A 24,944-nucleotide genomic window follows, 5' to 3' on the forward strand; every position below is an offset into this window, starting at 1 on the left:
TATCATACATGTGTGAGTAATTTGCTTAAAAGTCTCTTCTGGCAAATTATTTTTGACAAGCGTTGCTAATTTGAAAACTCCCTACTTACCAAGAATTGACAACCGTCAAAAAATCTTTGCTTGCAATGCTGTGAATTTATAAATTTGAGAGTCCAAAAGATAGGCTTTTATTTTCGCTAAGCGGGATCATAAAATTTGTGTATATTTTGCACAATTTGTTTGTTGCTCAGTTTCTTCGACGTTGATCGCTTCATAGAAATTGAATACTCTTCATAGTTACCGCATTTTTAGAACGATGGGGACCATTCAAGCTAGTTTTACACGAAAAATTCGTCTGACGCAGCACTGGGATGCAAACACAGCGAAACCTTTCACAATCTTACGGGAAGCCTGCCGAAGACCACCACTGCCCTGGATGTAATGGACTATCATGACTCCTGCCCTCCATATAATTATCCAAGAAATTGAGTTTATCTCCCAATTGACTGAGTTTGGCAGTAATATCCAACATCAAAAGCAATCTGTTCCAGCAAAAATTTTTCTAGCTAAAATTTTGAAACAGTTGAATTTTTTTGAAACACAAATTGCAGATTTTCAAGAATGGAATGATTTTATCTAGTCCCGTTAATAAATATTGAGCTGAGGCAGACCACTCAAATAACACAAAAGATAGATACCATGGTTTTCTTCAATAAAAAATTCATGAGACCCGAGTTGCCAGAGGTAATAGCAGACATTTCGGAAACCTGGGAAGTGGGCTTCTTATCATACGTGTTAGAGGCTCTCTTCTTCTCTTGTTGGCATTGCTCTAAAGTGTTGAGCACTTGAACCACGCCCCTGAAATGAAATTAATAGTGAAAACTCCTTTTTAGGGCAAGAAATTATTTTCGATGACTTGCAAGAATAAAATATCATGAAATAAAACAATCAAATTTACTGTAGTGCCCAATTACCCACTAACCCACTAGTTAAACATTTGTCTACTTGTAACACTTAACCAACTCGGAACCAGGAATAAAATTATGTACAAGTAGATTTGCGTTTGACAGCAAAACTCACGCTAAAATGTTAGCATTATTGAAATCAGCATAGGTCAGGATTGTCATGAACTTTTGTAAAAGCCTACTACTGATGAATAACTCATGAAAATTAAATATTTTATAGATAATAAATATAATATTACATCATATTCTAAAATCTCTAACAATAGAATCTGTAAACTATTCTAGATTAAAAGAAGCTGTGATTGTGTTCAACTGCTGGCCGCACAATACATGCAAGTAAATGATCTTGTAATACAAATTTCTTTTGGCCATTAAAAACAAAAATTCAGTGAAGCAGCAGATAGGCACAAATTATAACCATTTCTGCCCTTTCAATATATTTTTTTCACAGCTCAATAGAATATCATTACAGATGGAGTAATACATTTCTATGTCGAATTTCACTTACTTAGTGGCTAAAGATCTCAGCTTCTTCTCCTTTACCACATTGGTGTTTTCAAGAGCAGTGTTGTACAATTTGTCAGTTTTCCGCTTCTGCAATCGAAATAAGAAACAAAATATGGACAAGAAAGGTTTCCAAAGTAGGAAATAGAAGTACATAATTACAACTTTCCATGACATACAAGCTGAAGCAGATTACAAATTATGCTAACGACATCTTAGGATTTTACAATTTCAAATCAACCTAATATGCTCTAAGGAGGGATTTGCAACATCAACCAGCACGAACAGAAATAATATATACCATTCAGTGGACCAAAAATTCTATACAAGAGAGAGGCTGAATGCAATAAAATTTAGACAAAGTCTAAAATAAATACTTACTTTAGACAGTGGTCGTGGTTGGTCATGTTCTTTCTTGGTTGTTTTTGGGATTGATTCTTCATACTTTCCTTCTAAAATGGTGCCATCAGACTGCAGTATTTCTAGTAGTATCTGTCGTTTAAGATGGAGTAGTGAGGGAGCGTTCCCGGGACCATAATGAGAGTGGCTCACCATTTTCTGCATCTGGAACATGCAGAAAATATTAGCTTGCAACTGGATTGATGAACAAGGACTTAAGGCATTCTACACACTAAAAATTTATAGAATGAATTCATTCTGCACTTCTACATACAAGCAGAATCTGAAAACCAGAAATACCATACTCCCCATACAATTATTATTATCCTATGAAGCAGTTATTGTGGCCTCTGGTTCAAACAAACTTTGAGGGTATGGTACATTACAGATAAGTTTAATAACAAGCAAAATACAAATAGATACAAGGAAGTATGAGAATGGACAAAAATGACTAAGCACTTGATTCATAGGCTCTATGAAATAGTTCCATCTTTAGGCATCAAAAAAACACCTGCAATGAAGGAGCCAATGATACAGAAGTGGGTAAACTGTTCTAGATTCTGACAGCAGAAATCAGGAACACTCAGTTGCCAATGATAGATGGACCTGTTTATGGAACAACAAGGTCAGCCATCGATGACAAACGCAGTCGTTTTCACTTTTCTACCAGGCAGATCCAACATGTGCTGATGATATTCCGTGAGGTAAAGAGGTGCCAAAATGCGAAGGCATTGGAACATCAGAACAGCAACCTTGAACTGAGTGAGCTGCTGCATGCGCAGCCAATGAAGATTGTGCAATACTGGCATCACACGGTCAAATTATCGCTTATTGCATACAAGTTTGCAGCAGCATTCATTACAGATTGCAGTTTAGCAAGTGACGTGGTTGGAAGTCCATAGAGTGGCATTACCATAATCCAATCTGGTCAGAATGAGCACCACCACAAGGGTCTTGAAAGACATCGGCTGATGGTATGTATTTGTCACAGAGCACCAAAATAGGCAGTAGTGATTTTGGCAATGTGATTTTGAGTGCAGCAGAATGCCCATGTTGCAAACTGAAGACAGGCACAAAAAATTTGTTAACCACACCAACAGGGTTTGCCAAAAGCTGTTGCTGCATATCTCCCACGGGTCAGGCAAACACATTGCCTACTTTTACTTGATAGCTTTGCAGAAACCTACTTGCACAATGGATATTGGATAATGATGTGAATAAAGTTTTTCTTTCATTACTGACAAATAAAACAGAATTTAGGTTACAGTTTGATGAAAAGGCTATTGGTTAGGAAATAGACACAAGTATGGTGCATCAGCAAGTAGATGCCCCTAACTGTGAGGAGAATGGAAAATATGCAAATACTAAAGGAGCATGGATAAGATGCCAATGGGATCTGCCATTGAAGAAAGTAGGGCTTATTAATTTCATGCATCACAACCCTAAGACCATAATTTTAAAAAAAAATTGTTGAGTGATAGATGCAGGTTTACAACTTCCAAGTGATTAGGTACTTTATAGAAACTGAGCAAGTTAGCGTGCGTGTTTTAAGCCTTTAAGAAGTTCATTTTTTGCCTCAAATAACAATGTTGGATAGAAGAAGTGGTCTTGGTGAATCGAAATAATATATGAACCTCCGAAATTAGAATTCCATCCTGGCGTGCGCCATATATAACGCATGCTTAAAAATTTTAGTTTTTTAAAAAAGCTCTTTAAAATATCAGCCGGATCATAAATTTGTAAAAAATATGATAGATAATTGACAATAATGTTTTCAATAACCTATATGAACATCATGCAATCGCATCACAAGAATCTTAGTAATTTGAATGTAGCCTGAAATAATGAGTGGGTACAAGAAAGAAAAAGTATTACATAAAGGGGGTTATCCTGTTCCAATATGTTGAAAATCATTTTTTGGTATTGGTATGGATTATAGCGGTAGAAAAAAAGGTATTACGTATTAGTCATTTGAAAGTTGCCTAAGCTTACACAGAAACAGAATGGCACTGTAAAAAGCAAGATAAACAGTGATACTGATTCCGAGCACCGGGCTAGCAATTAATAGTTACTTTTCTAGCTTTCCGTCTCACTTTAGAACCAACTAACTTCCTTATTTTGCAATTATGTTAAAGCAAGACTCAGATCAGTAGCTCGCCATGGCAATGATGGCATGAAGTTCAGATCCTCAGCTTCAAATACTTTAGAGCTGGAATGGCAACATCTAAAATCATTGTGATTTGGTTATAGAAACATTTCTTCACAAGTTCACATGTCTGACCTATTACTAGTGGAAATGCATTTGGTAATCTTCAACAACTTCAGCAATTCTCAATTTCTCATCAATTTTTACTGACTATAGAACTGATCACCAAGCACCCAGGCATTTGCTACAGTTGTTGCCAATAATTTGAACAGTTGTTGGTACCACTTCATGCCTTGCTTAGAGCAGTTTTGTAAGACATCATCTAAATGAATTATAAACTTCCCATTTAGCAGCATTTTACCCCAGAATGATTTGTAGTTCGATTATTATTGCAGTCACAATCCAATTTCATTTGCATAGAAAATGTTTTTTTCAAGCGTTAGTACCCGTGTAATGCAAGTTTTTTATTGTAGTTGAATAATAAATGCCGTGTACCTCATATGGCGCATGTTGCCTAGAAAGATGATAGTTTCCATCCCAGGCGTCAGGTGACATGCACCAATGACCAATAGATTATAGAGGCTCACGGTTTTCATGTCAGAAGCTTGTAGAACTCGCTCAGACAAGAGCAGTTCACTAGCCCTGATCTCGCTGCCTTGTCTGTAACGCTGTAACTAAAGTTATTCAAGTTTGAATGAGTCGCACCACTGGCATACAGGTGAGGCTATTTTGCGAGTTGCAGTCAAAGTGTTAATAAGCAACACAGGACACGGCATGACAGCAGTCAGCAATCTACACATTGTTAGTTTGAAATATGGACTTGCAAAAAATAAGGGACAACACTCAACACTGAGTCAACAGTAGTACAGTGCGGCCGGGTGGCGGGCACTATGGTGCGGGAACTCACCTGGAAGTAAATTTTACATAAACAACTTCAAATCTTCAATGTTGCCAATTTTTAATCAATAATGAACAAATTTGTTGATTAGCATTAAGCATTTAAAATGGTCTATGGAGACATAATCAGTAATCACCATGGTGCAATTACATATCAATTTTAAATTACCTTGGTAATTTGAGTTTTGGGAACGCCGAACTTAAATTAGAGGAGTGGTGGCTTGCTGTTCGCAGCCCCCGCGCGCACGGCAGACAACCTCCCACGCTGACAGTCTAGATAACACTGCCTGGCTCACAGCAGTCGTCGTGCAAGCGGTTTTTCAATACAAAATAGTCTTAGAGCTGTCTCTTATACACATCTAGATGTGTATAAGAGACAGNCCAGAACATGAAAAGACAAATTCTTCAATAATGAAAAACTCAATTTTCCATTTATTTAGATTTAATTTAATGTATAATATCATACATATGTGAGTAATTTGCTTGAAAGTCTCTTCTGGCAAATTATTTTTGACAAGCGTTGCTAATTTGAAAACTACCTACTTACCAAGAATTGACAGCCGTCAAAAAGTCTTTGCTTGCATTCAATGCTGTGAATTTATAAATTTGAGAGTCCAAAAGATAGGCTTTTATTTTCGCTAAGCGGGATCATAAAATTTGTGTATATTTTGCACAATTTGTTTGTTGCTCAATTTCTTCAACGTTGATCGCTTCATAGAAATTGAATACTCTTCATAGTTACCGCATTTTTAGAACGATGGGGACCATTCAAACATGTTTGACACGAAAAATTCGTCGGACGCAGCACATGGATGCAAACGCAGCGAAACCTTTCACAATCTTACCGCCAGCCTTTATGACGCTCGTTATGATACTTTTCTCGATTTTATTTCCATCATTACAACACAGTTATCAGATTACTATTATAATTTATTATGCCTACTGCCTATGCTTCGACGATTAACCTTAGCGGTCTCCTACCATTAGACACAAATTTTTTCTGGCATGGCCAAAATTAATTTTTTATCTACCTGCGGCAGCTTGCGCGCTCAACTGACAATTCGAGAAATTGTGGTATAGTTCAGTACAGTCGGATTTAAATATCTGGCCAAGTCGGTCTGCCGTCGATTCTGGCAAATCGCAGCTTTCCCCAGGTTTTTAATGAGGTCATTATACCCGATCTATGCAAACTGACTTAAAGGCTATGAAGAAATTCAAGAACTTTGTTAGAACCTATCATATGCGTTGCGTCAAGTTTGCATTTCCACGCAGATTGATTATAACCGAAAACATTTTCTATCGTCTAACCATTCGGGAGTGTGCTAACTTTAAAGTTTCAGCACACTGTATGGCACTGACACACCATCAGCACACTTGACAATTGACAAGTGTCAGCACAAAGTTGACTGAATAGAGTAGCAATTGGAGGGAGCGTGAGCCTTATTAACCACAGCTCTTGTACCAATGGGTAGTATACATAGATATATGTATAAATACTCTTGTGTGGCAACAAGTTGATGAAAAATTTCATAGGTATTCAAGGTTAAGGTAATAACTAATAAATAGTAAAAAGGTTATAGATAGAATCACAATAGCGAAACCGGTAACTTTTTTCATTTTTTTAACATCATGAAGCTGGTCACCTCTGGTCGTCATCTTCATCTTTAACTTCGCCGAACAGCTTCCTTTCTCCTCCCTGAAACACACAAAATAAAGCAACGAAGATGAAAAGAAATCAATAGTCACAAATTTTTTCAATAAATATTAATTCCATTTCAACATTTTTACTCGATCTTTTGGCGCACTCAATGAACATGTCATGGTCAATTACGTTCCACGCAACAAATTCATTGCAATGCATTGACTATCAAGTTTAAACTATTACCTATCTTTGATTTAACATGGGGTAGATATGATCTCATGACCGTTCAATATGAAATGACTCAATATCAAAATTTTCCACACATAATAGCAAAAGCCCAACAATGTATTGGAAACTACCTATTCAGGTTTAGTGAAACATTACGGCACTAATTGATTAGGGAACTACTTTATACCAATTAACATTTGCTTCAACTTAACATTACGTATAATTATCCAAGAAATTGAGTTTATCTCCCAATTGACTGAGTTTGGCAGTAATATCCAACATCAAAAGCAATCTGTTCCAGCAAAAATTTTTCTAGCTAAAATTTTGAAACAGTTGAATTTTTTTGAAACACAAATTGCAGATTTTCAAGAATGGAATGATTTTATCTAGTCCCGTTAATAAATATTGAGCTGAGGCAGACCACTCAAATAACACAAAAGATAGATACCATGGTTTTCTTCAATAAAAAATTCATGAGACCCGAGTTGCCAGAGGTAATAGCAGACATTTCGGAAACCTGGGAAGTGGGCTTCTTATCATACGTGTTAGAGGCTCTCTTCTTCTCTTGTTGGCATTGCTCTAAAGTGTTGAGCACTTGAACCACGCCCCTGAAATGAAATTAATAGTGAAAACTCCTTTTTAGGGCAAGAAATTATTTTCGATGACTTGCAAGAATAAAATATCATGAAATAAAACAATCAAATTTACTGTAGTGCCCAATTACCCACTAACCCACTAGTTAAACATTTGTCTACTTGTAACACTTAACCAACTCGGAACCAGGAATAAAATTATGTACAAGTAGATTTGCGTTTGACAGCAAAACTCACGCTAAAATGTTAGCATTATTGAAATCAGCATAGGTCAGGATTGTCATGAACTTTTGTAAAAGCCTACTACTGATGAATAACTCATGAAAATTAAATATTTTATAGATAATAAATATAATATTACATCATATTCTAAAATCTCTAACAATAGAATCTGTAAACTATTCTAGATTAAAAGAAGCTGTGATTGTGTTCAACTGCTGGCCGCACAATACATGCAAGTAAATGATCTTGTAATACAAATTTCTTTTGGCCATTAAAAACAAAAATTCAGTGAAGCAGCAGATAGGCACAAATTATAACCATTTCTGCCCTTTCAATATATTTTTTTCACAGCTCAATAGAATATCATTACAGATGGAGTAATACATTTCTATGTCGAATTTCACTTACTTAGTGGCTAAAGATCTCAGCTTCTTCTCCTTTACCACATTGGTGTTTTCAAGAGCAGTGTTGTACAATTTGTCAGTTTTCCGCTTCTGCAATCGAAATAAGAAACAAAATATGGACAAGAAAGGTTTCCAAAGTAGGAAATAGAAGTACATAATTACAACTTTCCATGACATACAAGCTGAAGCAGATTACAAATTATGCTAACGACATCTTAGGATTTTACAATTTCAAATCAACCTAATATGCTCTAAGGAGGGATTTGCAACATCAACCAGCACGAACAGAAATAATATATACCATTCAGTGGACCAAAAATTCTATACAAGAGAGAGGCTGAATGCAATAAAATTTAGACAAAGTCTAAAATAAATACTTACTTTAGGAGCATGGATAAGATGCCAATGGGATCTGCCATTGAAGAAAGTAGGGCTTATTAATTTCATGCATCACAACCCTAAGACCATAATTTTAAAAAAATTATAAAACATAAAGCAAGCATTAAATTATCAAGTAGAAAAATATAATAATTCATCAAGTACCTTAATAACAACTCCTTGGAGCAACTGTATATATATGGACAAAAAGGGAACGCTTAAACATAAAAATATCACTTTGGAGACTAAGCTTGAAATAATTAAGCGTTTTGATAATGGTGAAACGAAAACGAAGATTGGTGAAGACCTAGGGTTTCCCCGAGTCAACAATACGCACGGGAAACAATACGTTAATTCATTTGCATTTCTTTTATTTATTTCCCCGATTATTTAGAAAAAAAATATGATTATTTAGAAAAAAAATTATTATGTAACTTTGCTATTTTTGAGGATTCATTATAATTATTCCCATATATTCTTAAACATGATTAGCACGGTTTTGCATAACACGGTGAAACTCGGGGATTTATTAACCGCGTTAATCAAGGGATAGCTGTACTGTAAACTTGGTGCAACCTATATCATTTCCATTAATCCATTTGACTTAATGCATGCCAAGGGCCTTAATTTATTACTTTAAGGCATGCAGTGTCACCTCTTTGGTCTGGCCCAACATTCTAGGTGTGGTTGACACATTTATTATACTTGACATCATTGCCGGCATTTTCATTCTTTATAACTCATCTTGTTACCCTTAAGTTGGGCCGGCCAGCATTTCATTTCTTTGTGCTTGCACCTATTAACAATTTACTCCTGAAAGGCTTTCATGCCACTTCTAAACCCAGCCAGCAGCATTAATTTAGAAGGTTAGTAAGTTAAATCAACTTGAATTTAGTGTTGCCTCATTAAATGGAAATTAACTTGATCTTATTCAGAAGTTTTATATGCCCAATTTAATTTTGTACTAGTAAAGTCCAGTCCTTTTTCGCAGTATAACTGCAGAATACCTGACACTGACTCTCTTGCTGCATAATCATTGCACGTCAGCGGGTGCCAGCTAACCAGCTATTCGACATCTGTGCTCAATTGATTTATTTGAGTAGGTTAACCTGGGAATGCGACCACTCTCTTATCTTACTCCGCTAAATTTGAAATAGTGAACTGTGAACACATCTGTTTGAATTGTTGAATTTTATGAAAGACCCAAACCCAATTTTAGAATGAAATTCAGATTTATTGCAGTTACGCAGTGTTCTTTCATTCCAGTTTCCACTCCACTCTCCAGGATGCCTGACTTTATTGTCACAATTTAAAACAGCACTGAATTCTGGGACAAATCCTGTCTTTCAAATAAAATTTTGGTTTGAACTTTGGTATTTGTGTCTTTTTCCTAACAAAACACACTTATAAACAATTGACAATATGAAGAAATTTCATGAGACAAGATTTTTAAATAATAAAATGCAAGAACACACTTAGAATTTAAAAATGTGTACAGAGTATAGTAATAGGTAATACAGTAGGCCTATCACTGAATTTGCTCCTAGTGCCTACTGCCTCCTATGATTTGCATTTGCAAACTCCAAAATGAAACTCCTTGGTGGATGCAAAATAAAATTAAAGAGTAATTGTTTTTTAACTTATAAAAAAATAACTGAATTAATAAATTGCTCATAGGAGTGAAACAAGAAAACTGTCATAACATAGACATTTACTACAACTTGACCTGTTGCAAATTGCAATACAACCTAATTCAATAATTGATCACAAGCTGAACAATAATTAATAAGTAACACGGGACATGGCAATCTACACATTGTTACTTTGAAATAGGGACTTGCAAAAAATTAGGGACAACACTCAACACTGAGTCAACACTCAACAGTACTACAGTAGCACCTACGGATCGCCTGCCGAAGACCACCACTGCCCTGGATATAATAGACCATCATGATTCCTGCCTTCCGGAACGTAGCCTTCAACACTTCAAGCCGTCCGTATCTACGCCGTGGGTCGAACCAGCCCTCGGTCGAACGGCCACTTGTCGAAGGACGATAAATTTTGGAACAGAACTATGCTATCTGAAACCTAACCTCAGATGCGGTCAACGTAAAATTACGTAATTTAAGGATGCCTGGAAGTCATATTCGATCCGCGGCCTGGTGGTGCACGGCAGGTGGTGGTCAAGGCCGGAAGAGGACAAAGCCGAGTGGTGCACGGCTGATTAGCGTAGGTCAGGAGAGATCCAAGGCATTCGATTCAGGGCTTATTGGTGCACAAAATCGGTGGTGCACGGCTGCGCTCCCGTACCTACAGTGCGGGAACTCACTCGTCACCCTGGAAGCAAATTTAACATAAACAACTTCAAATCTTTAATGTTGCTAATTTTTAATCAATAATGAACAAATTTGTTGATTAGCATTAAGCATTTAAAATGGTCTATGGAGACATAATCAGTAATCACTAATGGAGTATGGACATAAAAGATAAACGGGAGCGCAGCCGTGCACCACCAATTTTGTGCACCAATAAGCCCTGAATCGAACGCCTTGGATCTCTCCGGACATCCACCAATCAGCCGTGAACCACTCGGCTTTGTCTTCCTCCGGCCTCGCATAGAACCTGCCGTGCACCCCCAGGCCGCGGATCGAATCTGACTTCCGGTCATAGTTAAATTACGTAATTTTACGTTCACCGCATCTGAGGTTAGGTTTCAGATAGCATAGTTCTGTTCCAAAATTTCTGTTCCATGGTGGAAGGTCTGTTGTGGACGCCGAAGGCAAAGAGGTTGGCAAGGCTATTTGGTAACGTGAAAGTATATCCATAGCTCGTGAGAAAAGAAGCAGTTTGTGAGACTGGCTGCGGAATGATGCAATGCGGAGGTATTGGTCCGCCTGTAAAGGAGGTGCGCTGGGTGGGTTGGAGGGCGATGTAGAAGCTGGAGGAAGAACGTGGCTGTGCGTTGATTGCGGTGGATTTCTGGCGGTAGCAGTCCAGCTTCGCAGTATAGTGACAGTAGCGAAGTAGATCGCACTGACCCCACAATCAGGCGTGCCACCAACACTGAACCCTCCTATCAAGGCTAGATGTATATAATTCACTCAGTGAATTACATCTGCGATGAGGGAAAGACCATGGTCCATATGTATGAATCGGCCTGTTGCCGATTCTCAACATCGCAGAACCTTCACAGCATTTTCAGTGTTGGCTATGCTGAAAAGTAAATTGGGAGCCCATAGTCTGTGTAGCTACGGATGTATGTTTGGTAGAAGCGCAGAAGGGTCACGCGAGAGCCTCCAAAATTGGTGCCGCTCAAAACTCTCAGGATCTTTAGTCGTTTTTGGCAGTTGGTTAGGAGGCAGTTTATGTGGGCCTTCCAGGTCAAGGTCGGAGAATCAAATGTGAGCCGCAGAAATCGGTGTTGACGAGTAATTTGGATACGAGTAATTTGGATGGGTGTGCACGAGATGTGGAGGGCTGGAAGAGGATGAATGAATATTTACGTGTAAATATTTGGTATGCTGTTTTTGCTGGGTTCACAGACAAACAGCCACTGCTCGAAACATTTTCCAGACCGTTGTGAGAGGAGTTTGTGGGCTAATATGGGAGAGAAATTTTGTCCAGGATTCTTTCTTGGCAGCTTCTTCTGCTGTTTTTGCTTCTTGAGCCGTTTCAGAGTGAACTTTTCTGTTTGAGGGTGTTGGTGTCGGTAGAATAGCTTGCGCGCTTTCCTCCTTGCATGCACCGCCCTGGCACAGGCAGATGTCCACCATGGGCATCCTGGCCGATGTTGGTTAACTGATTACCTCAATGGGACGCGGCGCTTGCTGTGCTTCACCACCGCCAATGAGAAAGCCTGGTAAGATTCTTGTGGTGTGTTTCCTCGAGGAATGGATCTGTTTGGGAAAGCAGTTGACCATCAAGCCCACTACCTACTGAGAACAAGTCATTTGCGGTAGAGACCATCGTGGAACAGTCTTGATCCTAGGAGTTTGCCGAGGTGTGCTGTTCAGTAGCAAAGGAGTATGATCGCTCTCCAAGTACAAGACGAGTGAAACAGAGTATGTGAAGTAGGGAGAGGCACCAGAAAATAGGTCCGGAACTGAGCCTGTATCTGAGTGTGGGCCTAGGCGGGTAGAAATGCCTGGAGTGTTAAAGGAACAAGAGAGGAGTCTTGCTAATGGCATTGAAGAGAGAGACTCCTGCCTTGTTTGGTTTAGCATTTAGGCAACACCAAAGTGGGTGATGGGCATTAAAGTCGCCACTGATGAGGTCTCGGGTCCCAATATGGGAAAGATAATGTTCAAATTCAGTCTGCATTATAGAAAAGCAAGGGTAGTAGAAGCAAAAATTTTTTGACCATAAGCCAATGTAGGCAATGTCCACTGCCAAGGTCTGCCTGCATCTGTCCATCTGCAAATGGTTCCAAGGTGGCAGCTCTCTGTTGTAGATTTTGTAGATGGGCATTGGGCACCAACTAGGATCAGCAGTCCTCCGTAGCCGTCAGCTCTGTCCTGACGATAGATCAGGTACCCCGGGAACCGTGGGGAGTGCCAATTTTCCAGGTGGGTTTCCTTGATGCAGACTACAGAGGGATATGAGTGAGACAAGAACAGCTTTAGCTCAGAGAGTTTTGTCATGAGTCCTCAGGCGTTTCAGAGGAACACAAATTGGAGCGGCATTAGACTGATGAAACTTAGCACGAGGCAGCGAGGCGAGAAGAGGCTGCAAGACTGCGGCTATTGGGTTATCCAAGTAGGTCAGAGGCGTAGAGGAAATTCATCCTGCACGGCAACAGCGGCCAATCTTCATTGGTCCACAGCGCCACGTCAGCAGTTACGTAGCCAATTAGTACAAGTAGGTAGCCTTAGTCATTTATTATCTCGTTGGAACTCTTGGGAGGTAGAACGCGCACTTCTTGTCTCCACTCTCGGGTAAGCGGCAGTTACGCTTAATTCTAACGTCAATCTGAATTCACTTAGGCCAGATTAGCGCTCATGATAGAATTTTTTCGACTAATCAACTAGGTTCCCTTGTCAGTTTTAAATATGCTAACCTTGGCTCCTCATCACATGCTTGCCATTTGAATGCGAATAACAATATATGGGTGATTGCTCCACCCCCGTGCTCCTTGCTGCAGATTGACCTCCTTACTGGCCACCAAGGAGCTACTCAACCACGAGTAACACGTACTGTCTCCTCATCATCCTCCTACCTGGCGCTCTAGCTCTGAGGTTGCCTTACCTGCATATCGGGCCTTTAACCTGCATCCTAGGCCTTACCTGCATACCGGAGCCCTACCAGCATCTGGGCCTTCCTTTCTAATTTAGTTCCGTAACATTAAATACATGTCTAAGAGTCCATCGAGTTTCAGTTACATCCATTGTCACGGTTCGGTTGCGTTCAGGCAGCGGTAGATCCATTGGCTGGACAACTCTGAAACCCTGATTTTGATCTTCCAAGCTTCACTAGGATCACTAGTTCTGGTCCTGATTTCCTTACAGGTATTCAGATAGGGCGTGCATACATCTTACAAAAGTAATTTTACAAAGTTGGCAATGAGATCAGTGAAAGAGGCTTTTGGTATAGGTTCTTCTGGTGGGCTGACAGCTGTGGAAAATTGACGATTTTGCGTGAGCTGAGACAGGGCGGGAAGGGGGTCCAAAATGTTGGACCAAGACTCCCCACTCGGTATACGGTGATATTCCTTCGTCAAATGATGTGGGGTAGGCGAGCTTGGATTTTCCCTCTTCCGTGAGGGGGCTTCCAAAGGTGAACAGTGCAGCCCTGGGGGTTAGGACCGATGAGGCATATAGAATAGAATTGTCGGCGTTGAAGAAATAGGCCCATGGCCTGTTGCCGATTCTTGAACTTGTCGTGACTTGATTTACAAGGGATCCGGCCTTTGGAACCCGATCTTTCCATAGCTGACGATTGATTGAGATAGCTGCTGGACTTATTGCCTGGTCCGTAATTTGCTAGGCATTTTAANACTGATAGGTACATTGTCAGATGTGTATAAGAGACAGGTAAATAGTTCATCATTACTCAGCGTAAATGGCTTTTCATTAAAAATTACCCGGCGACGCATCTTTAAAATGGCCGGCGACGCTTTGGGCTTAAAAATCCATGTATTGCCAACGCTGCATCCACCCTCTGCATAGTGGGCTATGAAAAGTTTTATTCAAAGTTTTATTTTAATATTGTAGGAGCATTGAATTGTATATACCTATTATAATGTCAAGGAAAATTTTAATGCATTGCATAGCAATAGAGTGAATAGACCAATAGCCTACCGTAGGCGTAGGTAGTTAATTCTCAGAGAGTCAGTTGAAGAAATTCATTCTCATACTCAATTTTTTCATCCTTCACTCGATGCTGATTAATTTTTAAATTGAACTAAAAAGTCAATATATAGAACTATCATTACCATATTATTTCGTGACAAGAAGACTTTCGGCGAATAGAATTTGAGAAGTTGTTTAAAAACTTTTTCGGCGCCCCAGCGGCTTGCAGCCCACACGTATGCTGCTTACAAAATAATGGGTCACCAAACACCAATCACCACCATAACACGAGCTCTTCCGAGTCCGAAATAAATATAGAATACGTACTGCCCATGGTTGAATTAATACAAGGTTGACCCACGGCGACGACGATTTTTTCGCCGTTCTGCGCATGTCTCGTGTGACGTCAACGTGGGCCAAAATTTCTATTCCATGCAGCCTAGCCCCTTCACCACTTTCGATAAAGAACGCCCTGCGCCACAGTGCTATCAGTACACTGCTACCTCTCCAGCCTGTCCGTTCTTCTGGAGGCTAAACCTCCACGCTTACCCCCTGCTCCCCCTCCTTTCGGTACCAGCTAGCGGAAGAATTCTAACCAAACCTAACCTAACCTAACCTAACCTAACCCTTTCGTGGAAAGGTGGAGAGAAGGGGGTAAGTGTGGAGGAAGAAGATGCTGGTGAGCGTCAGGGTTGGGCTTACGCCTGCGAAGTGGGTAAGGTGATGTGACAGTCCGGTGCGGGGCCGTTCCCATTTACGGCAGTCTGGTGCGGTCTACGGACCCTGTGGCTTACGGCATTTGTAATAAGTGATGGTATGGGCTTAAGTCATTGGTGTAGGAGCTATTGGGCGTAATCCGTTTGTAGTATCAGCTTGTGGGCTGATGCATTGCTTGTTTCAAGTTGGTGTGGCGAGATGAGGCAAGTAAGAACAGCTGCATAGGATTTAGGCTGACTATTTCTATTGCATGTAGAGGGTTGGCATTGGCTCTTGGGCTGATTTAAGAGTCAAATTTTTGGGCTACGGCAGCGCTCCCTAGAGATGGTATTATCAAAACATTTGCGCGGGAAGATAAGTAACGTAACTGTACGCCTGCTCGGAGATGTCGTAAGTGAAGTTGCCCACAAGTTTATAGTGTCTGCTGAAGCGATAGGAAACTATTAATTTACTAGCAAGTAGCAACACTATGACTTGTGATAGAATTTTGTCAATAATCCGACAGCGCGGATTATACACGCATAGAATGATGGCTCTACTTGTGATATCTCCACTACTTGATCGTGCAACATTTGCACGATCAAGTAGATCGTGCTAAACAGTGCTATTGGAAAAAAATTCAATTGAGTTAATGCCAGAAACTGATTTTGCTTTCCTTTTACGTTATATTTTACAAGCAAATGCATATTAGGTTATATTTTACAAGCGCGAAAGCAAAGCTTTCGCGCCCAACTCTCCTCATTCATTCCTTCTAGTCGGTACTTTATATCTCTGCCAACCATAATTTTTAGCTCCGTACGCAGATTTCTTCTTCAACTCACGCTGTTTATTACAAAAGAGTTCACAACTATTTTAGAACGGCTTTTTCTGAGCCAACATGGAGCAATACCGACAGACAGCATTCGATAGTCGATACCACCAGATGGTTTTGATAGTACGCTTTTAGCTAAGCCTTACGTACGAATGTTTTGATAATGCCAAAATTAGGGTTTACTTACGTAACACGTAACTTTTTTGTCGGAAGTACAAAAAGTTACGAAGTTTTGATAATACGGCCCCTGGTTCTATGGACATGACTTCTTACTTGTCTTCCAGTTCCGCTGACTGACCGTGTGCGGTCGGTGTTGTCTTGACATCGTGAAATTGGTTGACCCGAGTCGGCACATGCCACTCATGCCGGCACATGCCACTGAAGCAGCTGAACCCCTATACACGAGGACAGTAGCGTGGACAGTTCAAGCGGCGGATGAACTGGCGGCCAGGAAATGTAACCACTGGGCCACCCTCAACTACTAAAATAGGTCAATTATTTGCAGCAAAACTGACATGTCGGAAATACGCGAGTTCTAATGCATGGTAATAAATATATTTTAGTATATTTTAAATCATGCTAACATTTAACAAAAAATTACCCAATCATTCTAATGCATATTTGAATATCAATTTTATAAATGAGTCGAAAGAAGTCGTGGTGGTGAATCATGGTCGTGCAGTTTATAACCGCTTCAAAAACATCAACCAAATTCCTGCGTTTGAAGTATTAAAATGCAGCTGATAACCCAGCAAATTTGTGGAATCAATATTAAATATAATATAAGGGGACCGCATCTCATATAGGACGATGTGTAAGGCATATAAGCATTTTCCAACAGCGCAATACGCACGAATAAAGTCATCAGAAGAACTGCTCGAAGAACAGCTCATGCACATCTACTCTCCATCGCACCTGGCGCACCACTGATTGCAGTATCGGTAGTCGGTACTACAAATCCTTGTGCGTCAGTCAACCTTATATAGTTGAACCATGGGCCGCGAGACCGGCCGCAAGTTCAGCCACAGAATTAGAGGTGTGTAAGACGTTTTAATCGAAAACGGTAAGAAGTAAAATTTTCAAAAAGTTTTCGCCACAGGACAATGGGCATTAAGAACCATATATTTGATTTCATAATTATTAATTACGAATTACAGAAATAAAAAGCGTGTCGAATCAGCTGGATTCGCTTGTTTTCGCCCATTACAGAATACATACCGTTTTAATTGACAACAGGAGGAAGTAAAAATTTGAAAAATTATTGCTACAGCGCAATGAGCATTTAAATCCATTTTATTCAATTTCATAATTGTTGATGACGAATCGAATGAATAGAGATTGCCGAACCGAGATGGTCCACACAGTAGCCCACGCTAACGCCACGCACTTACATATATACATGTCCAAACGGTATTAACAGACTGGGTCCATAGGGAGAGCCACTGCGAGAGCAGTTCACGGCGCCTAGCCTGCGCTGGCAGATGGGCACTAATTACTAGTGTGTTATTATCTGTAGTCCGGCATTATAAATTTTGCGACTAAGTGAAAAAGTTTGGAAGCTTGAGTTGACGCTGTCACTGAAACATGTCTACTGGCACTCAAGCACAGTCGAGTGGAGTCACGCACTCGCAAGTATGTTATGCCGCATCTGATCACGAGCATCTCTGTGCCAGCCGTGATCTCAAGCTTTGTGATTGCTGTACTCTCTAGCTGTGTGCTCTGCATCTCTGTGCTTGCTGCGCTAGTCACAAATTATCCTTAAATCATCGGTTGCAGCCACAAATCTTAAAAAATCATTGGTTTCAGCCACAAATCCTCCTTAAATCCTTAGCTTTAGTCACAAATCCTCATAAAATCCTTGGCTGCAGCCGCATATCCTACTAAATTCTCGGATGCTGCCACACACCCTCCTGAATTACTTGGCTGCAGCCACAAATCCCCCTAGACTCCTCGTTTGCAGCCACAAACCTTCCTAAATCCCTCGGCTGTAGCCACTAATCCTGCTTGCATATTCGTGTTGTGGAAGTGTGATGTCTCCGCCTTGTCTTGCCGCTGCTTGACTCGAGACGCCAGCCGCATCTGCGGCGGCGCCAGCGCTCTGCCGCGGTCCTTAGTTCTGGTTAGGTTGTCGTGAGGTGAGGTGATGTCACGGAACGCTCCAACCTCGGCTCTGAGGTGAACACTTCACAGAAGTGACAGAATTCCTAAATTTTCCCATATAAATGATAATTTGGTCACTCCGCATAAGAATTTTTTTTCTCTCAATACTCGGCAATGGATATGTTCCCTCTGCTATATTTTCTTTTTAATATGCGTAATTAAAATTGCTGCTTGACTTGTTTGGTATACACATTACTGTATTTCCGATAACGTTACATATTCCATTATAATTTATTAAAAAATATAATAAATTTACAAAACCGAATCTCAACTTTAATTTTTTTCCTTAACCATAAAGATGTTACCGAATATATCGTCATGCGCAATAACGAAGTAGAATGTCTTCAAAGTTACCCAATAGTTCGGGTTAGTATTTTTTCAATACGGCCGTGGGTCGTCAGAAAGTGACAAAGCTTGCTTGGTAATTTCGGCGAGGATGGGTTAATTCCCACTGCTATGTTGGGGTTATTTGACGTGTAAAGCGAATTAATATAGGCAATTAATAATATTAAATTAATATAGGTAATATTATTTAGTTTTAGGAAAGCTTCATTACGATGGGCTAGTTTAGGTAAAATTATGTAGTTTCGTTGGGCATGGTAAGGTTGGAACTTAGAAGAGCGTCGTAGCTCAGCAACTTAGGAAAGTCTTAGTTGTGATAAGATATTGAATATTTTGAACTTTTGAAAGTCTAGTAAACCTAATAATCTTATAGGTCTATTAATACTGCTGATCTGGCTTTGTTAAGAATCATAGCTGTTTTCATGAGCAGCAAGATGAAACTAGAGGTTCTGGTCTCTTCCATTTCTATTTTGGTTTCACACAAATAATTTTTTGTATTCATGCATATATCCTAACCAACTAACTTGCTGCTGACTAAGATGTACCATTAACCACGTTGTTTCGGTGAGTGTTGAGACACGAAATCCTGTTGTAACTGTCACTCATCCCTTCCATTTTGAAATATTATTATAGATAACATTCTATAATAATATTCTAATTAATTCTATAATAATATTCTTTCTAATCATAGAATATTTTATTAACTGGTGAATGTGATGCAGGCCTTTCGATATTCACAGCAATTTAAGCCTCGAGTTTGAACGGAATTCCTTCAGTTGATTCATTTACTGTAGTTAAATAGCTACTGACTAGAAAAAAGTGTGGTGCTAACTGCACACTTGACGTGATGAATCATCTGTTGGCAGCGGCGCCTCCTGCCCACTCATGCCACATGCACACTCATGCCACATGCCCACTCATGCCACATGCCCACTTATGCCACGTGCCCACTCATGCCACATGCCCACTCATGCTACATGCCCACTCATGCCACCTGCCTATTCATGCCACATGCACACTCATGCCACCTGCTCACTCATGCCGCATGCCCACTTATGCCACATGCACACTCATGCCACATGCCTACTCATGCCACCTGCCCATTCATGCCACCTGCCCACTCATGCCACCTGCTCACTCATGCCTTCTGCCCACTCATGCCACATGCCCACTTATGCCACATGCACACTCTTGCCACATGCCCACTCATGCCACCTGCCTATTCATGCCACCTGCCCACTCATGCCACGTGCCCACTCATGCCACATGCCCACTCACACCACCTGCCCTCTCACACCATCTGCCCACTCACACCACCTGCCCACTCACACCACATGCCCTCTCACACCACCTGCCCACTCATGCCACATGCCCTCTCACACCACCTGCCCACAGGTCACGACTGCATGACCTACAGGTCACGGCTGCAGGTCGCAGGTCACGACTGCATGACCTACAGGTCACGGCTGCAGGTCGCAGGTCACGGCTGCAGGTCGCAGGTCACGGCTGCAGGTCGCAGGTCGTTACACCTCACAATTTACTGAGAATCAAGAGCGGCGCGGCGAAGTTTATGAACTGATAATGATTAGCATCAAGGGTGAGGCAGAGCCCTGCGCTTTAACGAGGCTTGTTAAGTGTAATTGCTTCGTGCAAGACGTGTCTTTGCTTCAACTCTTTTAAAAGAGGAGTCTTGAATTCGTCTATAAACTAAGGTTATACTATGATTTACAGTCCGCCCGTATTGAGGACATATTGAACTATGTAAGAATTGTGACAATTGCTGGTAGTACACGTAATCTTTACAGCTCTGGTTTCAAGGATTTTGTAACCGATGTATATTTTTATACGGAAATACGAACGTTCTTACAACGCTTATGGTTATAGTCTTTGCTTGAAACTGTTAATTGATAAGGTCTTCTTTTCTTTGGCCTGTACCTAAGTTTAAATTTTTATTGTTTAAATTTTACTTTTACGATATTGTACTGTCGCAGATGTTCTCGATACGTTTTTATTGAAGATTTTGTGAATTGACATGTTCTTTGAATGTGGGGAGCTGGAGTATTGGAGTGTCGGGGCGCTGGAGTGTTGGAGTGTCGGGGNAACACAGGCCTGCGCTGCATGTGTAGGTCTGTAACACAGGCCTGCGCTGCATGTGTAGGTCTGTAACACAGGCCTGCGCTGCATGTGTAGGTCTGTAACACAGGCCTGCGCTGCATGTGTAGGTCTGTAACACAGGCCTGCGCTGCATGTGTAGGTCTGTAACACAGGCCTGCGCTGCATGTGTAGGTCTGTAACACAGGCCTGCGCTGCATGTGTAGGTCTGTAACACAGGCCTGCGCTGCATGTGTAGGTCTGTAACACAGGCCTGCGCTGCATGTGTAGGTCTGTAACACAGGCCTGCGCTGCATGTGTAGGTCTGTAACACAGGCCTGCGCTGCATGTGTAGGTCTGTAACACAGGCCTGCGCTGCATGTGTAGGTCTGTAACACAGGCCTGCGCTGCATGTGTAGGTCTGTAACACAGGCCTGCGCTGCATGTGTAGGTCTGTAACACAGGCCTGCGCTGCATGTGTAGGTCTGTAACACAGGCCTGCGCTGCATGTGTAGGTCTGTAACACAGGCCTGCGCTGCATGTGTAGGTCTGTAACACAGGCCTGCGCTGCATGTGTAGGTCTGTAACACAGGCCTGCGCTGCATGTGTAGGTCTGTAACACAGGCCTGCGCTGCATGTGTAGGTCTGTAACACAGGCCTGCGCTGCATGTGTAGGTCTGTAACACAGGCCTGCGCTGCATGTGTAGGTCTGTAACACAGGCCTGCGCTGCATGTGTAGGTCTGTAACACAGGCCTGCGCTGCATGTGTAGGTCTGTAACACAGGCCTGCGCTGCATGTGTAGGTCTGTAACACAGGCCTGCGCTGCATGTGTAGGTCTGTAACACAGGCCTGCGCTGCATGTGTAGGTCTGTAACACAGGCCTGCGCTGCATGTGTAGGTCTGTAACACAGGCCTGCGCTGCATGTGTAGGTCTGTAACACAGGCCTGCGCTGCATGTGTAGGTCTGTAACACAGACCTGCGCTGCATGTGTAGGTCTGTAACACAGGCCTGCGCTGCATGTGTAGGTCTGTAACACAGGCCTGCGCTGCATGTGTAGGTCTGTAACATAACTCAAATGTATATTACTCGCACATGTGTGATGTATACCCGTGTGATAAACAACAACGAACCCTTGTGTACACAGAGGTCATCTGTGTGTTGTTGTCGAGACGTTGCTGTATATCTTGTATTTTTCCTGTCTATTGTTGATCTAATCAACGTTTTGTAAAGTGTTGAAATGTGGGGTTAGGATTAGAGCTGGTAACATGATAAAGTAACATAATTAAAGTTATGTAATTAAAGTATCATATTTGATTAACATGATAAAATTAAATGATAGAGTGCTAACTTCTAACAATAATCCTACTTACCTGATGAAGAATTGATTGTTATTTATATATAAGTTTTATTGATATTCATGCATTATGTCGTCCGGATTTGTGTTGATGTGTGAGCCATGATGCGTTCACTGTGAGTATAAATTAAAATATTATAATTATATTCTAATCTGACGCCTACAGCGCATATACAATTGCCGTTAATAATAAAATTGTGTGGTTATAAATAGTTTACTAATCATATACTCTCGTCAGTTAGAATTCAGCTGTATTAATTTGAATTCAATTATTTTAATCTGAATTCAACTGTATTAATTTGAATCCAGTTGTATTAGTTGGATAATTTCGAAATTATTAATTTCAAAAGTGACCATCATCACAAACCGTCATGATGCGACATGTTGGAATTTTCTGAAATCAATAAAAATAATGGGTAATTTTGTCCCAATGATGAAATACTTTAATTCTTGCAGCACGGGCTTATATAGCGCACGCAGCTCCCAACTTCTCCCAACTCCCCCAACTTCTCCCAACTCCCCTAACTTCCCCCAACTTCTCCCAACTCCCCCAACTTCTCCCAACTCNGAGTAATTAGTGGGTGGTTAGCGTGAGTAATTAGTGGGTGGTTAGCGTGAGTAATTAGTGGGTGGTTAGCGTGAGTAATTAGTGGGTGGTTAGCGTGAGTAATTAGTGGGTGGTTAGCGTGAGTAATTAGTGGGTGGTTAGCGTGAGTAATTAGTGGGTGGTTAGCGTGAGTAATTAGTGGGTGGTTAGCGTGAGTAATTAGTGGGTGGTTAGCGTGAGTAATTAGTGGGTGGTTAGCGTGAGTAATTAGTGGGTGGTTAGCGTGAGTAATTAGTGGGTGGTTAGCGTGAGTAATTAGTGGGTGGTTAGCGTGAGTAATTAGTGGGTGGTTAGCGTGAGTAATTAGTGGGTGGTTAGCGTGAGTAATTAGTGGGTGGTTAGCGTGAGTAATTAGTGGGTGATTAGCGTGAGTAATTTGTAGGTGATTAGCGTGAGTAATTAGTGGGTGATTAGCGTGAGTAATTAGTGGGTAATTAGCGTGAGTAATTAGTAGGTGATTAGCGTGAGTAATTAGTGGGTAATTAGCGTGAGTAATTAGTAGGTGATTAGCGTGAGTAATTAGTGGGCAATTAGCGTGAGTAATTTGTAGGTGATTAGCGTGAGTAATTAGTAGGTGATTAGCGTGAGTAATTAGTGGGTAATTAGCGTGAGTAATTAGTAGGTGATTAGCGTGAGTAATTAGTGGGCAATTAGCGTGAGTAATTAGTAGGTGATTAGCGTGAGTAATTAGTAGGTGATTAGCGTGAGTAATTTGTAGGTGATTAGCGTGAGTAATTAGTGGGTGATTAGCGTGAGTAATTAGTGGGTAATTAGCGTGAGTAATTAGTAGGTGATTAGCGTGAGTAATTAGTGGGTGGGTGATTAACATTAGTAATATGTAGGTGAGTATATATTTAGGTAGGTAATAAGTATTCAGAGAAGCCCAAGTTTATTATATGAAAAAATAAACTAAATAGGTACCTTTATTATATGAAAATATTGAACTTTTATGAAAAATGAGACAAGCGAACACGTCATCAACACAACACACAGACAGAACTCACGTAGTTTTCTGAGTGAGGGGATTTTCTTGGCCATTTTTTTTTAATGTCACCCAAAGAAATGAGTGGACATTTGTCTCACTAGCGATACAGCTTTCCCTTCAGTGTGAGTCACCCTGACCCAGTGTATACCGGCCACAGGGCGTATCAGTGCTACGGCCGCTCTCTGCTCCTGCTGCGGGGTAGAATTTATGTCGCTATATTTAATTAATTAATTAATTTATGTCGCTATATTTAATTAATTAATTAATTTATGTCGCTATATTATACAATATTTATATTTCGCACGTATAGTTCAATTAGAATATTTAGGACTACTATAATCTAGATAATCTGTACTATTATCTATCTAATCTACTATAATCTATTAAATTTATTTAGAATGCACATATATTATTGACAGTCTCGCTTCAATTTATGTCATTCATAATATATTATTCCTTGTCTCGATGTATGGCCGTGTTATGGTCGCGTTATCGCCGGCCAACTCTCCCCCTCCCTCCCCCAGCCCTTACGAGCCTCGCGTAATAGGTATATTATATGAAAATATTGAACTTTTATAAAAAAAGACAAACGATCGCGTCATCAACACACACAACACACAGACAGAACTCACATAGTTTTCTCAGTGAGGATATTTTCTTGGCCATTTTTCTGGTAATATCACTCAAAGAAATGAGTGGAACTTTGTCTCAATAGTGATGCAGCTTTCCCTTCAGTGTGAGTCACCCTGACCCAGTGTATACCGGCCACAGGGCGTATCAGTGCTACGGCCGCTCTCTGGTCGAGCTGCGGGGTAGAGTTTATGTCGCTATATTTATTTATGTCGCTATATTTATTTATGTCGCTATATTTATTTATGTCGCTATATTTATTTATGTCGCAATATTTATTTATGTCGCTATATTCGGACAATTTGACACACTTATTTCTGAGTTACCTAGAATAGAGACGAGGAGTTTTATCTAGCGTTCTAGTCTTGAGCTTCTAGAGTGGGAGTTCTCTATCTAGAGTGAGAGTTCTCTATCTAGAGTGAGAGTTCTCTATCTAGAGTGAGAGTTCTCTATCTAGAGTGAGAGTTCTCTATCTAGAGTGAGAGTTCTCTATCTAGAGTGAGAGTTCTCTATCTAGAGTGAGAGTTCTCTATCTAGAGTGAGAGTTCTCTATCTAGAGTGAGAGTTCTCTATCTAGAGTGAGAGTTCTCTATCTAGAGTG

The 24,944-nt window shown here is 40.6% G+C and overlaps 2 protein-coding genes across 4 annotated transcripts in view; both read right to left on the minus strand.

Annotated features, from left to right (window-relative positions):
• Positions 1-486: 486 nt before the first annotated feature.
• On the minus strand, positions 487-10,286 carry LOC108677328. 3 transcript variants are annotated; one of them, XM_047882597.1, is made up of 4 exons: positions 4,901-5,020; positions 1,830-2,012; positions 1,453-1,538; positions 487-837 (listed from the first exon to the last, which is right to left on the minus strand). In XM_047882597.1, the coding sequence occupies exons 2-4, from the start codon at positions 2,010-2,012 to the stop codon at positions 654-656; spliced, it is 453 nt and encodes a 150-aa protein (XP_047738553.1). In that variant the 5' UTR covers positions 4,901-5,020; the 3' UTR covers positions 487-653. The 3 variants fall into 3 exon arrangements, with proteins under 3 accessions (XP_047738553.1, XP_018021035.1, XP_018021034.1); XM_018165546.2 differs by lacking the exon at positions 4,901-5,020 and adding an exon at positions 10,257-10,286 and having other exon boundaries at positions 488-837; XM_018165545.2 differs by lacking the exon at positions 4,901-5,020 and adding an exon at positions 2,359-2,453 and having other exon boundaries at positions 488-837.
• The window catches only part of LOC108677329, a 19,923-nt gene continuing 1,462 nt past the window's right edge, over positions 6,484-24,944 (minus strand). Inside the window, exons 2-5 of the mRNA XM_018165547.2 lie at positions 18,141-18,342; positions 7,984-8,069; positions 7,209-7,368; positions 6,484-6,586 (exon numbers count right to left, since the gene is read on the minus strand). Of these exons, the coding sequence (XP_018021036.1) occupies positions 6,530-6,586; positions 7,209-7,368; positions 7,984-8,069; positions 18,141-18,342 (505 nt within the window). The 3' untranslated portion in view covers positions 6,484-6,529. The remainder of the gene's footprint in view (positions 6,587-7,208; positions 7,369-7,983; positions 8,070-18,140; positions 18,343-24,944) is intronic.

This window comes from Hyalella azteca, unplaced genomic scaffold (genome assembly GCF_000764305.2).
Source record: "Hyalella azteca isolate HAZT.00-mixed unplaced genomic scaffold, Hazt_2.0.2 contig10828, whole genome shotgun sequence".
Classification (NCBI taxonomy): domain Eukaryota; kingdom Metazoa; phylum Arthropoda; class Malacostraca; order Amphipoda; family Hyalellidae; genus Hyalella; species Hyalella azteca.